The sequence below is a fragment of the Protopterus annectens genome, chromosome 1.part0 (assembly GCF_019279795.1).
Source record: "Protopterus annectens isolate FY-2018-M chromosome 1.part0, PAN1.0, whole genome shotgun sequence".
In the NCBI taxonomy this organism is placed as follows: domain Eukaryota; kingdom Metazoa; phylum Chordata; order Ceratodontiformes; family Protopteridae; genus Protopterus; species Protopterus annectens.
The window spans coordinates 557,904,426-557,921,676 of record NC_056725.1 but is presented as its reverse complement, the minus strand read 5'-3'; the positions used below and the strand labels follow the sequence as shown (position 1 = coordinate 557,921,676).

Here is a 17,251-nt window from a genome sequence, read left to right as displayed (position 1 = left end):
ATGTACATGATTATTCTCTGCTTACCAAATACAAAATACGTATATCATGGCACCATCAACTCACTGTTGAACCGCTAAACAGACAGATGCAGTCTCACTAGCAGTTAACAAGGCAGGCTCCTGGGTTAATCATTACTTGAAGATAATGACCAACCAATAATTCTCAAACCCCCACTCCAAAAGAAGGCTGGAGCACTGCCTCAGGGAATCTGGCAGAGAACTAATTTCCCTGGGAATTAAAATGAGATGCTTCTGCCTATGGCATATCACTCAACTGTCCTTGACTTTCACGGACATCCCCAATTTTGACTGAAATTTTAGTACTATCCCTCTCAATCCCACTTAAAACTGGTGACTTTTAGAGAAAAGGTGATGAATTACACTCAATAATGATTAGCGTTACAGACTTTTTTTACTTTAGAAAAATGCATACTCACTCATGTTCTGTTATTTTGTCAATGTTGTCAAGGTCTCAAGTTAATAATACTAATACATGATAAGTGTCCCTGATTACTTCTGGATTTGTTCCTGATTTTATTGGGATTTGTCCCTTATTGGTTGACAGCTATGACCTATGGCCCACTGCCACAAATACATCATCCCTCTACAACAGAGATGTCTGAATCACAAATCTGGTTACTTGTCTGAAGAAGGAAGGACTCTAGTCTTGGCTTACCCTCAAGAGCTTTGAAAAAAAAAATAAAACTGCTTGTGGCTCCAGCTATACCCCCTACCAGTGAACCATTTTTCCTGAGCCAAAGAAAGCCAAGGTATCTCCCAAACAAACAAGTGACATACCAAATATTAAGACCACTGATGGGTTCCACTGCAAGAATATTAACACTGAGGGTGGTAGGAAAAATGCACCACTCTAAAGCATTGTGATAAACATCTAGCACCTGTAACAGACCAATGAGTGTGTGAGGGGTAACTCTACAGCCAATAATATTGCTGGTGCTAACACAGTGAACAGCATGGCAGCCATCAGGCTCAAAAGGAGCAGGAGGGCCTGAACCTAGACTTTCTGCTACTTCCTTACTCATCTTCTCTGTAAATAAGAATAAACTTCAATGAAGAGAGCACAACTCTTCCCAAAGGTAACCCCACACACTGGTTCAAACAGAAGTTTGCCAAGTTGATGAAAGCACAGGATTCTTCAAACAAAGACAATCAAAGCCAATGGCATGACTATTAAGTCCAAAAATGGGACAACCAGGAAAGTACAGCTGTGCAGACTTAACATAAATGTAGATGTTAGAGTGTATTCACTGTTGCAGTTATCACATGTGGGTTATCTGCCTGCAGGTAGCCTTCAGCCGGCCTGAATACCAGAGTCTTTGGATTTCGGCGTCTGATGCTGTCGCTTCTTCCATGACGTCAGGGGTATAAACATGCAGCCGACGCCATTACATCAGTTTTTCTTGCCCCAGATGTCAGGTGCCCCCACAATAGGAAGCAATTGTACGGTATGGAACACCCCCAGCAAAAAGCAAATACACATGATATAATATATGCCAAACAAGGAGGATAAAAGTCAAGAGACGTCAGGGGGCTGGAGGGAGGGTAACCAGGACTGCAACAGTGAATACACTCGAACATCTATATTTATGGTAAGTGTACACAACTGTACTATGTTCTTTGTGTTTCACTGTTGCAGTCATCACATTTTGGTTGATTCCCAAAGCTAAGGAAGGGTGGAGGTAGTTAAAGAGCATTAGGGCTAGCAATAAGGCCCTGTAAAACTGCTGTGGCAAATGCAGCTCTGGATTTAGAAAAGATAGGCAGGTGGTAATGCTTGGTGAAAGTATGCACAGAGCTCCAGGTTGCAGCTTGCAGGATGTCCCTGGTAGGGGCTCCTCTGAGAAATGCAGTAGAGGTAGATGCAGCCCTGGTGGAATGTGTTCTTATCCCATGTGGGGTAGGTTTTCCATGGTGTTTGTAGCAGAAATGGATGCAATATGCTATCCATTTGGAAATGGTTTGCTTTGAAATGGCCTTCCCCTCTCCCCCGCAGCAAAGTTAACTAGCAGCTGGTCAGATTTTCTGAGATGCTTAGTCCTGTCCAAATAGAATCTAAGCTATCTGTATACGTTCAGAGAATGCAGTATGCTTTCCCCTTTATTCTGAGGATTAGGGAAAAAAGTATGCAAATGAATGGACTGGTTTAGTGCCACACTAGACACCACCTTGGGTATAAAGGATGGATTAGTCCTGAGGGAAACCCTGTCTGCATGGAAGATAATGAAGGGTTCCACTGCCATGAGGGCCTGCAGTTCAGACACTCTTCTTGCTGAAGTGATAGCTAGAAGTAAAGCTGTTTTCCAAGAAAGGAATTTCAACTCTACTGTAGCAGTTGGTTTAAAGGGGGGAAGAGTGAGTTTTTCCAATACAAAGTTAAGGCCCCAGGCTGGAGTGGGAGCCGTTCTGGAGGGTCTTACATTTTTGGCCCCTCTAAGGAATTGTTTTAGCAGAGGATGACAGAAGAAGGGTGGGTCAGTATTATAATGTGCTGATATGGCAGAGGCATGAATCTTAATTGAAGAGAAAGAGAGGCCCTTGTGGAGCATTTCTGTTAAGTAATCTAGAATATGAGGTAAGCTGGGCACCGTTGTGCCCATCCCCTGAGCCTGGTTCCAGGAACAGTATCTTTTCCACTTTTTTGAATAGGATTTTCTAGTACTTGGCCTCCTTGACTCAAGAATGACATCCAGCACCTGTGAAACATCCACAGCGTCTAGCCTCAGAAGGGGTATTAATTCCCTGTAGAGTCTATAGGCTCCATACAGGACCAGATATACAGGATATGCTCAGTGAAGTTTCTAAGACACTATGGAATCCTCAGTTGTCATAGTAACTAAGAAAACATGAAAACAAAACCTACTGTTCTCTGGTCTCCTTCTGAAAGCGTGATGATTACTCGTTTGAGAGGGAAGGTTTGTCTCAGTTCAAAAACCTCCACTCAGACTACATACTATCCAAGTAAAGGTCTTTCTGTGGAGGACTTGAGAGTTCTAGGGGATGTTAGTTTTTTTTTCTGAATTGTTTTTAAGTGAATGATGACCAACACCATGTTGTATCTAACGGGCTCAAATGCACAACTTTAACTTGACCCCAAGACTGAATAACTTTGAAGTAAGTTAAATTAGGTAACAGGGGACTGCCCTGCAATGAAGTGTTTTAGGGTTTTAACCCCACCCCTACCAGAGATGTATAAATGAACAGCTTCCTTCTGTAATTCTGAGACACAACTGCAACTCCCAGAATAATGGAAAAAAGTATGAAACTAAAGAAGAACAGTGAATATTCACTGGTTTCCTTTAAATTTTTTTTTTTTTTTTTTTTACAGGGGCAAGCGCCCCCACATTCCTGCTGCTTTTACATTATAAACACACATATACACACACACACACACACACACACTCATATATATGTATGTATGCATACAGAAACGTGTGTGTGTGTATATAATATATATATATATATATATATATATATATATATAAATAAATGGGTCTACTCTGTATTATCGAAATTTTTTATTTGAAAACCAGATGCACGAGACAATTTTGCAAAAATCGTAATTTCAAGAACACCCAGATCACCACAGTTTTAGTCCTGGAAACTAACCACTTGGCCACCATGACAAAATAGACGAAGTGAAGCAAATCCAACCCACCCCCTGCGCCCCCCACACAACCCCAACTAAATAAACCAACTTCAAGATCGCACTATGGTGGGGAAAAGGGCAAAGGCCAAGTGGTTCATTTCCCAGAGTAAAACTGCAGTGATCTGGGTGCTCGTGAAATTAAGTTTTCAGTGAAGTCATCTCATGCATACAACTTTCAGGTAAGTGAAATTTCGATAATACCAGGCAGACCCATATAAGGTTCAAGATCGCCATACTTTGGTGAAAAATTAATACTCTGAGATACAGTCATCTTGAACTTAATATACACAAATCTGCATCTTCACACATTCAGTTTTCACTGTTTTGGACTCTCACGAGTCTTGGAATTAAAAATAGCCATGCATATGAACGTATTTGATGGAATGGACACAACTGGTCAGCATTCAATTAAATGAGAAATGAATCTGTATAGCATATGTATTCTAAGTTGTAGATATCCATGAGCAAATCAAACAACCGCTGGCTCTGCAAGGCAATACATACTCTAATTGCCATGACACCTTCCCTTCCCCAATGCACTCACAAAATGCATGCAAATGCCCCTCAAATATAATATCAATTTCAACTGCTGCAATGGTGCAACCTGGCCAACACAGCTCAGGGAGACAAGACTGTCTAATTCTTAAGAGCTCTCCTTATTTTACAAGGGATATTCTTTCTGTGAAAATGGTTGAGCACAGGAGTACCCAGATAGGCAGTATGTATTCTGGAACCACCACCCACTGCTTTGGTAATTTTTTCAGAAGAATCAATTAAGTTAAAGAAGCAGGACCTTCTTTTGACAAAGTTGAACTGATGAGGGTACAGGGTTAATAGATTTTCAATGTCCAAATTAATGAGGACTGAGATAATAAGTTCCATAGCTTTATTTATTAGGCTAGTGAGACTAACAAGTTTACCAGGGTCTGTTGCTAGGCCACCTTTATGCAACAGCATTACAATGGCTGTTTTTCTAGGCTTCAGGAATGTAATAAGTGGAGAAGCTTAAGTTATCCAAGATGAATAGGTGCTCAGATAATCCATATTTGCCACTGATAAATCAGACAACCTGGTTTTGTTATCTACATATTATACACAGATTTGAGTGCATAGTGTTTTAATATTTTTAACTAGCATCTAGACAACTCTATAATTCTACGTGTTGGCAAGATTGTTCCATGCACAACTATTTTCATTCACATCATTGCCAATTCCACTCATGTACGATCTTATTATGTAAAGGCTCTGGTGTTCTTCTCTCCCTTAGTTATGTACATGACTAATCAATGTAACCTTCCACTGCATACACTCTTAAATGTATTAGGTACTGTAACTACTCAAATGAACAAATGCAATATGCATTATTTACTGTTAACTACTCTATGAGCCAGAGTCATGTCTGAAAAGGACCAGCCCACCTTCCCAGTGAGCAAACAGAAAATTAATAAACAAACAGGGCAAGCTATCTGGGCCTACAGATGAGAATTCTTAAGTTTTTGGGACAGCTGACAGAACTTGTTCCATAGTAATTAAACGGGGTGGCTATGACTGTAGAATATGTGCAACAGTGATAACTGTGGGTGGAATAAAATATGCATTAAATTTGTTAGCTGGAACATTAGCCATTTTTTGGGTAACAGTAGTAGTATTACTGTGGACCAATGCTCAACATTGTTGTGCGTTAGTGCTTAACTTCCTGACACAACTAAAGAAAGATCTGTAGTGATTTCTGCTTTTAGAGGCTATTTTAAGTTCATATTCACAGAACCCTTGCTCTCTTCTCTGTCCAAGAAACAACCACCTCCTTGTACTCTGAGCCCTTTCTTAGGGCTTAAAAGGGAAGACAGATCCCCTAACCCTGGAGTCCAGCAAAGGGGATCATGCAGTGCAGGTAGTATGCTGCATCAAGCCCATAACAGATGAGCATCTGGGACTGGGTACCTACAGGGGGTACAGGTCTGCAGAGATACTTTCAGTGGCATCAACCCATGTAATTTAAGGATGCATTCCTACACTCAAGATAAGATATGTTAACAGATGAGTAGCTGACATTCAGTGACTGGATCAGCCTTGCAAACTGTGTTAACATGGGAAGACTTTAAGGAAAGCCCTTAACCTGAAACAGCCTGGGAAGAAGAGTCCTCACAGGTTGGGATCCACTAGAGAACTCAAGGGAATATCCCATGTTTGTTGGCTGGCTGCTAGCAGGCTCAAGCCAATGAACTACAGGATGAAGGGTGCCAACATCCCAGAACATAACTTCAATGTTTGCTACTGGGAATGTACTGGGCCATGCCATCAGCTGGAGAACAGCACCCTAATGATGGGAAAAAAATAAGCACTCTGGAGTTAAAGGGGAGCTGGCAACATGCAAAACCCACAAGGCTATCTGAGGGACGGACTCAACTCCAGGCAATGGATTTGTACCTTGCCCACCAAATACTTTGTATTTTCATTATGCTGCATGACTTGACCTGGAATCATGCAAATATGCCTTCGTGACCCTATTCTGCACAACCTGACTGGACATCTTGCAAAACATTAAAGATAAATATAATTTCTTCCTCCTTTGCTATAAGAAAGCTGGATTCAAACAGTGGCTATGGCAGTGTTTAACATCATGTTCCTACCCAAGGCAATAAAGGCAACAGTGAAGTAGGCCTCAGCTCAGGATATAGTGACCACAAAAAACACTGCCGTGGCTTGAATTTCTTGGGCTTAGAATACAGGGACTTTTGTATGATGAATATTGAGATCAACACATGAATTTTGTGAGTGGCACAAGAGAATTGGACTTTGCAAGGGCTAGGAATACCTTCAACTGTGAAGAATACTGAAAGAGTACATATGCAGGCTAGATGTATATATGTATGTACGCCTCCAACAAAAGGAAAGAAAAAAAGCTGAGATGAAGAAAGTACAAGAGGGGTCTCCAACTGTAACCCACTGGGGAGGAATCCTGATACCAGAACTGCATGTCTATATTAAATAAACGAAACCACAAAAGTGCGAATGATCTTTTGTCGACACGTGAAACCCAAAACCACAAAACAGCGAAGTTACGGAACATTGATTTTTTCCCCTGGGAAAAAAATTGCTGTTCCAAAAAATAAATAAATATATATATATATATATATATATATATATATATATATATATAAAGACAAAATAAAGTGGGGGGCTGTGCCCCCCCCCCCACTTATATATACCAACCCTGAGATCACACCACAGTGGAGGAAACAGCAAAGTCCCAAAAAGGGCCCAGTGATTTCTTTTTTCCCTGGGGGGTGGGGGTGGGGGGGTGGATCGCTGTTCCATAACTTCGCTGTTTTGTGATTTCAGGTTTTACATGTCAAAGAAAGAGCGTTCGCTCTTTCATCGTTTCATTTATTTAATACAAACCCAGAGCTGCAGTTTCCATGGGCTTCAATCATCTTATGCTGCTCTTCTGCAAAACATCTGCCTATGCTAGAAAACACATTGAACCTTTATTATGTCTTCCCTGACATCCCAGACAATAATCATGTCATACTGCTTGCACAAACACTAGTCCTCCTGTTGCTCTATGCAAAAATATAAACTCTGCAATCAAAAGTATTCTGGGAGGGAAAACTTTGTGCTCCAGAATGCAACATTTTCTTATAATACATTAATTCAAACCTAAGTAAGTTTTACAATACTATTAGCAGGCCTTCAATATACAATCATAAAAATACCCTACAACAAATGGCATTTACTAGTACTGCCTCCCTCAATGTTATGTGCAAATCAGTTAAACGACTTAGCTGGCAATAAATACTATAGTTATTGTTCAAGGTCTGCAACGCAGATCAAAACATCTAGAATGTGAAAGTCCAACCCCACTTGAGTGCTGAAAACACCAGTTCATGAGTAGTGTGTAATGCTAGTTGAAAAAGCTACCTGCTTAACTCAGTTGCTGATGCAGTGTTTCTAGCTCATCATACAAAACTTTTATATAAAACTAGCAATATTCCAAAAGAAATGCTTACTTACTGCACCAGTTTCATCCCTTAGTGTCGATATCCTTCCACTCAACAAGCTGAAAAAAAAAATCAAGAATACATGTAAAGAAACCTGCAACTAAACACATTCTCATTTTCATCAATGATGGTTTACAGAAGAATAAAATGTTACCAGTTAGTAGTAGAAAATTAAGCTTTTAATTACCAGTAACAAAAAAAAAAAAAAAAAAAAAAACACTCTTAAAATGCAATGATTTGCCTTTACTGAGGTTCACATTAAATTACACAGTAATGCAGGAAAACAATCTACACATTTATACTACAAGAGGTATAAATATTTTCTATTTCATATTGCTTGGGAGCAAGTTGACAAATGTTGAGAAGGGTGAAGAATACAAACAGAAAAAGAGGGAACATAGGCTGCAACAGGACAAAGGCAGCCAGCCGTAGAATGTACTGACAAGAGGTAGTCATACCTCTCAAACTCCTTGTGCAAGAAATCTGTTAAAGCCTAAAATAATGGGGGAACAAAGGTCCAAAAATAGGGACCTATTTTATAAACTGCTCTTATAAACACAACATTGCTAGAATAACAGGGTTTGTGTTAGCATGCATTTTCTAAAGGATATAAAGTCTGAATTCAAATGCATGTCATTATTTAATTAATTCAATTATCAGTCATTTGCAAGAAAAGTCAAAAATTTTACAAGACACAGACCAAAAATATGAGGCAAAAATCTGGACAGATGAGAGGAATGGATACAGTGGTGCAAGTGTATGTCATTAGAGGGGTTTAAAACTGCTAGTTAACGAAGCAAGGGAGAAGACAGCAGTTGCAACACTTGTTTACACATTATGAGGTTTTCTGCTAGCACCTCTGCACTGGCTACAGTTCCATGAAAGAGTTCTACTATTGTTCACAAAAACATGAAGTGCACTTTTCTGGCAACATATCCACACACAGAAAACTGCTAGGTCAGTACAAATAGTATTGCTGTTTCAAAGCACTTGGGCTCCCATAAGGTTCACAGATGGAGCACATGGGATTTCACAGGAATCTCTGGTTAATTCAAATTTCCTGAAAACACTGCAGTAAGTGAACTGGCAATTCTCTAAAATGCTCATGGGTGTGTGCTGCATATATGTATATCTTGCAATGGACTACCATCCTTTCTAGGACTTGTTCTTTACCTTACACCTGTCAATTGACAGGATAGGCTTCAGATGCCTGACAACCACTAAAAGGAAGAATAAAAAATGAATAGAAAATGAATGAACACTGCCTATGAAGAAAGCAGCAACAAACGTACATTTTCTAAATTATGTGATATCAGTAAAATTAGAGAGATAAACCAGCCTGTGCTATAAAGCAAGAATTTTAGTGAGACCTAAGCACACAAATATTCTTTTAAAATGCAAAGTTTTTCACTGATGCCTTTTTTTTTGACAGTCTGCACTAGAATTTCACTTCTCTGGCAAATTTTATAAATCAATAAAACACTCTGCCTATCCACTTCAGGAACGTGTCGATCTCCCACATGCATTTACTTCAAATGCCAGTTGGTAGAATAAAAACCGCCACAAAACTCTTCTAGCAATCTTTGAGGTTGCACTTTTCCCCACTGTTGTGCAGCCTTGGAGTTGGTGCAAGAGGTTCCACCACATAAGGGATGAAAAGGAGCTTACATCCTGCAAACAAGTTTTATTTTGAGATAGCAAAAAATAACGTTTGGTCTATTTTTCTACTGAACAGCATTCAATGTAAATGTGTTTGGAAGGGTGACATGAATTCTCCACTTCAAAGGTTGTTTCAAAAGTTTCTCTAAGGGATCCCAGGACTTCCTATCTCACACAGGTAATGATTCTTTCAGAAACACAACAGTGAAAGCTATATGCAACTCCAAATACTACATCAGATAACTAAAAATGTCTTGGCCAACAGGCACGATATGGAGAAAGTACAGTTGTGTACACCTACCATAAATGTAGATGTTCGAGTGTCTTCACTGTTGCAGTCATAACTGTAGGGTGCTCCTGCCGGCAGGCAGCCCGAGGTCGGCCAGAATCCCAAAGTCTGGGTCCGGCGTAGGCTGTATAGGCTAGTACCCTGACGTCAGTACGCTTTGGTACATAGCCCTCAGCCGATGCCATCTTCTCCAGCCTTTCTTGCCCTAGATGTCAGAAGTCCCCAACAAACCAAAAATGAATCCAACAAGGAAACACAAATACACCACAAAAAAGGAAAAGAGGGGATAGGAGGGAGGGAAACCCCGACTGCAACAGTGAAGACACTCGAACATCTACATTTATGGTAGGTATACACAACTGTACTATGTTCTTCGTGTTTCACTGTTGCAGTCATAACTGTAGGGTGGAATCCCAAAGCAGTGTAAAAGGGGAGGCTTTAGATAGAAGAAGGGGAGGTAAGAATACCCTGCAAGACAGCAGAGGCAAAGCCTGCCCTGGACTTAGAAAACAAGGGGAGATTGTAGTGCTTGGAAAAAGTATGCACAGAACTCCAAGTGGCAGCTTCCAAGATATCCTTGGTAGGGACTCCTCTGAGAAAAGCTGTAGAAGTGGCAGCTGCTCTAGTAGAGTGACTTCTAATGGTACCTGGAAACTGTTTCCCATGATGAGTGTAACAAAATCTGATTCCATAAGCAATCCATTTGGAAATAGTTTGTTTAGAAATAGGTTTTCCAAGAGAACTGGAGGCAAAGGAAACAAACAATTGGTTAGACTTTCTGAAATCTTTAGTCTTGTCCAGGTAAAATCGTAACTGTCTGTGCACATCTAATGAATGCAAAATCCTTTCCCCTTTGTTTTGAGGATTTGGAAAGAAAGTAGGAAGGTGAATTGTCTGATTTAAAGCCACTTTCGAAATCACTTTAGGCATGAAAGTAGGATTGGTCCTCAAGGATACTCTGTCCTGATGGAAAATAAGGTATGGTTCCACAGCCATGAGAGCTTGCAACTCTGAGACCCTTCTGGCAGAGGTCAATGCTAACAAAAGAACAGTCTTCCAGGATAGAAACTTAATATCTGAAGATGCAGCAGGCTCAAAAGGAGGCAAAGTAAGTTTTTCTAAAACTTAATTAAGATCCCAGGCAGGGACAGGAGGGGTCCTTGGAGGCCGCAAATTTTTAGCCCCTCTCAAGAACTGCTTCACCAAAGGGTGAGAAAAAAACAGGAGGATCAGAACTGAAATGCGCAGAGATAGCAGAAGCATGAATCTTAATGGAAGAAAAGGAAAGTCCTTTAGATAAAAGTTCCGAAAGGTAAAGCAAAATAGAAGAGAGATCAGGTACCTGAGGATCAGAACCTCGGTCCTGCATCCAAATAGAAAACCTCTTCCATTTAGAGGCATAGGATTTCCTAGTGCTAGGCCGTCTAGCTTCCAAAAGAACATCCAAAACTTGTTTGGGAAGACTAGAGGGAATCAAATTCCTTTGAAGAGCCAAGCTGCCAGGCAAAGGGTCTTGAGATTGGAATGTAGTAACTGACCCTGATGCTGGGACAGAAGCGAAGGGTTCAGTGGGAGAATCCAAGGAGGCCCCGAGAACAGGAGCTTTAAAGTTGGATTCCAAAACTGTCGAGGCCAATTTGGAGCAATCAAGATGAGGAACTTGGGCTTGTCCTGTTTTATTTTCAGTAATACCCGAGGTAGTAGAGGAAGAGGAGGGAAGGCATATGCTGAAAGGCTTCTCCAGCTGAAGGACAGGGCATCCACTCTCCAAGCTGCTTTGTGGAAGGACCTGGTGCAAAAGCGAGGCAGCTGATGATTGAGATGGGATGCAAACAGCTCTATCTGGGGACATCCCCAAACTGCAGTAATCCTGTTGAACAAGTTGGTGTCTAGCATCCATTCGTGAGGATCTGAAATGTTTCTGCTCAGGCTGTCTGCTAAAAGATTCTGTTTCCCTGGAATGAATTGAGCCTGGAGATGTAGATTCAAATTTAGAGCTGTGTCCCGTAAACCCATAGCTAGTCTGCAAAGGGGGTATGAATGAGAACCCCCCTGCTTGTTGATGTACCACATGACCGTGGTGTTGTCTGTGCGAATTAGCAGAGGGCCTGGTTGTAGAAGATTCTTGAAGGCTAGAAGGGCGTTTTGAACTGCCAACATTTCCTTTAGATTGATGTGCCAGTGAAGATGGTCCTTTGTCCAGGTTCCCTGCTGGCAATTGTCTAGAAAGTGTGCTCCCAAAGCATAATCCGAGGCGTCCGTGGTTAGGATTTGAGTAGGTTGAGGAAGACGAAAAGGTTTTCCTTCGTTTGAAGTGCATGCCCTGGACCACCAGAGGAACTCCTTCTGAAGGCAGGGGATCAGAGGAATCAGAATATCCAGATCGTGGTAATGCTGTGACCATACACTTTTCAGATACCATTGAAGCTTTCTCATGTGAAGCCTTGCGTTTGGAATCAACAGAATGCAGGAAGCCATGTAGCCCAGAGCCTGCAGGAATTTCCTTGCAGTGAGCGGAGATAAAGTTGCCAAGGTGTTGAAAGTAGAAGCCAGCTGAATTTGTTTTTCTGGAGTGAGGAAGGCCCTTTGTAAGGTTGTATTTAAGAGGGCTCCCAAGAATACCATTTGTTGAGAAGGGATCAAATGTGACTTTTTTATGTTCACTGAGAATCCCAGTAGGAGGAGAAGACGTTGAACAAAGTCCAGATGTTGAAGCAGAAGATCTTTGCTGTCTGCCTGAATAAGGCAGTCGTCCAAATAGGGGTAAATCTGGATCCCCTGAAGTCTGCAGTAAGCCACTACTGGTGCCAGGCACTTGGTGAAGACTCTGGGCAGTAGATAAACCAAAGGGCAGAACAGAGAATTGAAAGTGCCTCGAACCTGCCTTGAACCTGAGGAATTTCCTGCGTTCTTGTCTGATGGGAATATGTAAATAGGCTTCCTTTAAGTCCAATGTCACCATCCAGGCGTCCTGAGAGAGCATTGGAATTAGCTGTTGCAGAGTAAGCATCTTGAACTTTGGAATTTCCAAAAAGGTGTTTAACACAGAAAGGTCCAGAATAGGTCTCCAAGAGTTTTGTTTTCTGGGAACCAGAAACAGTCTTGAATAAAACCCTTTTCCCATTTCCGAGAGTGGAACAGGCTCTATGGCTCTCATGGCCAGAAGAGCATCCACTTGAGTTAAGGCCTCTGACCATTGAAGTTTTGGCAGATCTGGCCAACCGTGAGTCCTTGGCAAAGTGTGAAAGTGGAATTTGTAACCTTTAAAATCACGTCCAATACCCATCTGTCCTGGGTAATATGAGTCCAATTTCTGTAAAAAAGAGACAGTTTTCCTCCGAGAGGGGCGTCCAGGTGAAGGGGTCCTGAAGCCCAACCGAGAGAGTCATTGAGTTTGCTTTCTTTGAGATTGGGATCTGTCTTCTCCCCTTCTAGGTGAAGAAGCAGTCCATTGTCTAGATCTGTAATAGGCCTGGCCTTGACCACGACCTCTGGAGCGCCTATATCTTCCCCTTTGAGGCCTGTCAGACGTGGGAAAGGACCAATTTTTAGAGGGCCAATTCCTGGAAAATCTAGGAGGCTGAACTTGCAAGAAATCTTTTACAGTCTGCATAGACTTTGCCTTTTCCTCCATCTTTTTAATAACTTCCTCAGCCTTAGATCCAAAAAGAACATCTTGCTGAACAGGGGCATCTAATAACTTAGCCTTAACCTGTTCAGGCAAACTTTGTTCACGAAGCCAGGCATGTCTCCTAATAACAGTACCAGAGGCAGCAGCCCTGCAAGAAGCATCCAAAGCATCAAAACCACAATGTAAGCTATGCTTGTTAACCTGTTCAGTAGCATGCAAAACATCCTGAAGTTCCTTATCCTCTGCACAAGCAGGAAGGGAAGCAAGCTTTTGCTTTAAAACAGACAAAAGAAATTGCTGATATTTAAACATATGAAACTGGCAATTTAAAGCCCTTACAGAAAGGGTAGCAGAAGTATATACCTTTTTTCCCCACCTGTCTAAAGCACGAGAATCCTTCTCAGAGGGAATAGGATTTTTAGAAGTAGCAACCTTAGCAGCCTTAGAGCCCTGAGAAATAGTTTCAGGATCCGCAGAAGGGTTTTTAAATATAAATGAGAGTCAGGAACCCTATAAAATCTATCAGGCTTAGAAGGAGCAGGAGGCATGGAATCAGGATTCAAATTAGCCTCAGAAAAAGCATCATCTACAATGTCCAAAACAGGAGGGATAGCTAAAGGCCTATGCTGAGGAAGAAGAAGAAATTCTCTAAGCCTCTTCTTGGAAGCAGAATATTCCTGTCCTTCTCAATGAAAATGTTCCCTCATCTCATGCAGGGTTTCCCCAAAAGAAAAATCCTCAGGCGGCGAGGCCGAGGGTAAAGAGTCCTCAGCATCCGAATCCTCATAAGGGGGAAAGGAATAGTCCTGATCTGAGGAAGAAACAGAAGATACAGAAGCCTGGTCAGAGGAATCCAGAGTAACATCCTGTCGAGGCCTTTTCTCAGGAGGGGGGTGAGAACCCCTAATCATTGTAAGCAAATCTTCAGCCATCCTCAATAATTGCTTTTGTGTCTTGGGAGTGGATTCAGAAGCAGCTTGAGCTGGAACTTTAGACTTAACAGGAGTCTTTGTCTTTGCCTTTGAAATAGTAATGTGAGTAGGCCTGAAACCCCCTCAGAAGCCGGTACCTGCACACCGGTTCCGGACCCATCTGAAGGAGCGACGTCCGAAGGTCCTGCAGCAGTTAAAATAGTGGGCCTTGATGGCTCCCCATGGGAGTCCGTGATCGCCATCGGTTCAGAAGTGGCGGACGACAGGGGCTGCAAAAGCGCCTCACTGGCGACAGCGAACCGGACGCTGGCTCCAGCTGCAACGAGTCCTGTTTGGACCTCGGCGGCCTGTCTTTGTCTTTGCGCTTCTTTTGGACTCGGAAGTGTCCGGCGACATTCTATAATTGAAGCGTCTGCCAAAATAATTTAAAGCCCAATCGCATGCGCTTGATAGTACGAGAGTTGAACCTGGCACAGAACCGACAACAAGAAACGTCGTGGTCAGGGCCTAAGCAAGGTAGACAGTAAGAGTGGAAATCTTTATGAGGTATTTGTTTCCACACGCTATACAATTATTAACTTTTTCTGACATCGGAGGAACAAGAAAAGATTCCCCAACCGGTACTTAGCTTTGAGAAGAGAAGTAAGAACTTCGGACCGACAACAACCAAATACGCTGTTCGATAATCGCCAACCAACGACTTGCGAGCTGCTTTCCACCGCACGGCAAGAAAGACTGGAGAAGATGGCGTCGGCTGAGGGCTATGTACCAAAGCGTACTGACGTCAGGGTACTAGCCTATACAGCCGACGCCGGACCCAGACTTTGGGATTCTGGCCGACCTCGGGCTGCCTGCAGGCAGGAGCACCCTACAGTTATGACTGCAACAGTGAAACACGAAGAACATCATCCAACCCATCATCCAACTAGTGCTCCAATGGTAGATTTCCAAGCAAATCCCATTAAAGAAGGCTCCTTCTCCTTTTTGATATCTTTCTCCTCCCAACATTATATGCCAGTGTGTTTGTGCTAACATAGTCCAGTTGTCAACGAAATGAGAAAGCAATTTCATCCAAAGCATTCTTACACTGGAGACTAAGAACACACACACACACACACACACACACACACACACACACACATTTAAACAAGCAACATACATGACCTGAGAGATAAGATAAAGAGGCAAACAGCTAGTTGCCTTAACCCTGGAGTAGGGTTTGAGGAAGCACAAAGCCTACGTGACCACTAGGCAAGAAGCCTCTCGGGTAACCCCCTCATATTTCAGGGCGGGCCAATAGACTCTCTAATGTCATTCCATTAGCAAATCACTGATGTACAGACTTTGATCAACTTCCATATCTTCAGTGACCTTCCATGTGCTCAGACTGTCTGGCAGCTAACTGCTCAGAAAGGAGGCAAAGAGGTCTACTGAGGAACTCCCCAAAGATGAATCAAACCTTGGAAGAACTACCTAATCTAGTTTATATTTATGAGGGCCTGTCCTTGTCCTGCTCAGTCTATCTGCCACAATATTTTGCTCTGACAGCATGCAGGATGCCTTCCAAGTTAACACGTCTAGCCTGCAGAGGGGGTTATGACCTCTGACTCCTCTCCGAAGAGCCAGCTGCAAGGTAGTGGAAGGTGCCCTGAAACTTTGGAAGCTGGTCAGCTGTTCTGTCTTTGGCAAGACATAACCCCTACAGCTACGGCTACTGCAGCAGTGATCAATATGATGAACATGTTTTGGAGGCCATACACTCAGAAGGGTAGCATGAATGCCTGAGAAGCCACATCACCCCTGTGACCAAGGGGAAATTCCTAAACTATACACAATGGATTCTCACCCTTTGAAGCACCTATCAAAGTGCGTAGGGAAACAGGGCTCACAGCTTATAAGACTGTCATGCTTTAAATGGCTTTTGCTCCATGACTAAACAAATGGGGGCAGCTGTGTAATACAGCTACATCCTCAGATTGCGTGAGGGCAGAAAATGCTTCAAAAATGTTTGAAACATGCATCTTGACCATGGAACAGCTGAGTCATACATCAAAACAGTGCCTGAAAAAGGTGAAGGGCACCAGAAAACTCACTGAGATTGAAGAAGTACTTCTTTGTTCAAACAAAACTTCCACCTCAGTCCTTGTAGTGGTTCACCCACTTAGCCAGTTACTAAACATCTGGTTGCTTATGAGTCTCTGCCAGTGAAGGCTTGCAGCTTGGTGTGACCCAGTACAATGCCAGAATGTTTACTTCAGGAACATGAAGTAGTGCAGTAACTGCTTCATGTTTACTGATAATCATCCACTCTTTCACAGATGCAATGTGTGAGAGGTGCAAACATTTGCAGAGTTTAGAGGCAGACCTCCTTTCCACACATTGGTAAACAATTTACTAATACATCACAATAACCTAACACAACCATTTATGCCAATGTGCTAAATCATTATTAGAGTCTCCTGTACCCAGTCTGAACAAACCTCGGGCAGATAATACAAATCACTCCAATACATCCATACTTGCATCTTCCGTTATACCTAATTTGTATCACCCTGGTTCTATGCCTACACATATAAGGACTCCTAAGGCTAGAGATGCAGATGGTAATGTATTAGTAATAGGTAACTTTATAATCCAGTATACTGACACACCACTCAGTCTGTGTAGGGATCCTAGTTACCGGTCTCTTTTGCACCAGGACTTGTGATCTGACCAGAGCCCTTAGGGTCTTTCACCTGAAGTATAAATATGCTCACACTGTTGCCCACATTGGGGCAAATTATTTTAAATGTTCTACCCTTAGTGAAATGCAGAGAGACACTGCTGACCTCTCTATGCCTGTGCCTAAGGCATGCAATGCATCTATCTTGAACAAAATCTTGTGTTCTCAAGATATCATATTTCAATCAGAAAAAGTTGATTTTAAGGGACTTATTACATAGTATCACTGGATGGGGGTCCAATGCATGCCAACATGGAAGATAATGACTTAACAGGCTGGTCTGCTTTGCTAGGGACAGTCTTCATTCCTCTCTTCAAGGCTAACATTCCCAGTCCCCATACTGCGTTTTA

General features: G+C 42.2%; 1 protein-coding gene across 1 annotated transcript in view; it reads right to left on the bottom strand.

Moving 5' to 3' along the window:
• The window catches only part of KCTD3 (potassium channel tetramerization domain containing 3), an 816,466-nt gene that overhangs the window by 692,978 nt on the left and 106,237 nt on the right, over positions 1-17,251 (bottom strand). The window contains exon 3 of the mRNA XM_044061321.1: positions 7,682-7,727. Within this exon, the coding sequence (XP_043917256.1) occupies positions 7,682-7,727 (46 nt within the window). The remainder of the gene's footprint in view (positions 1-7,681; positions 7,728-17,251) is intronic.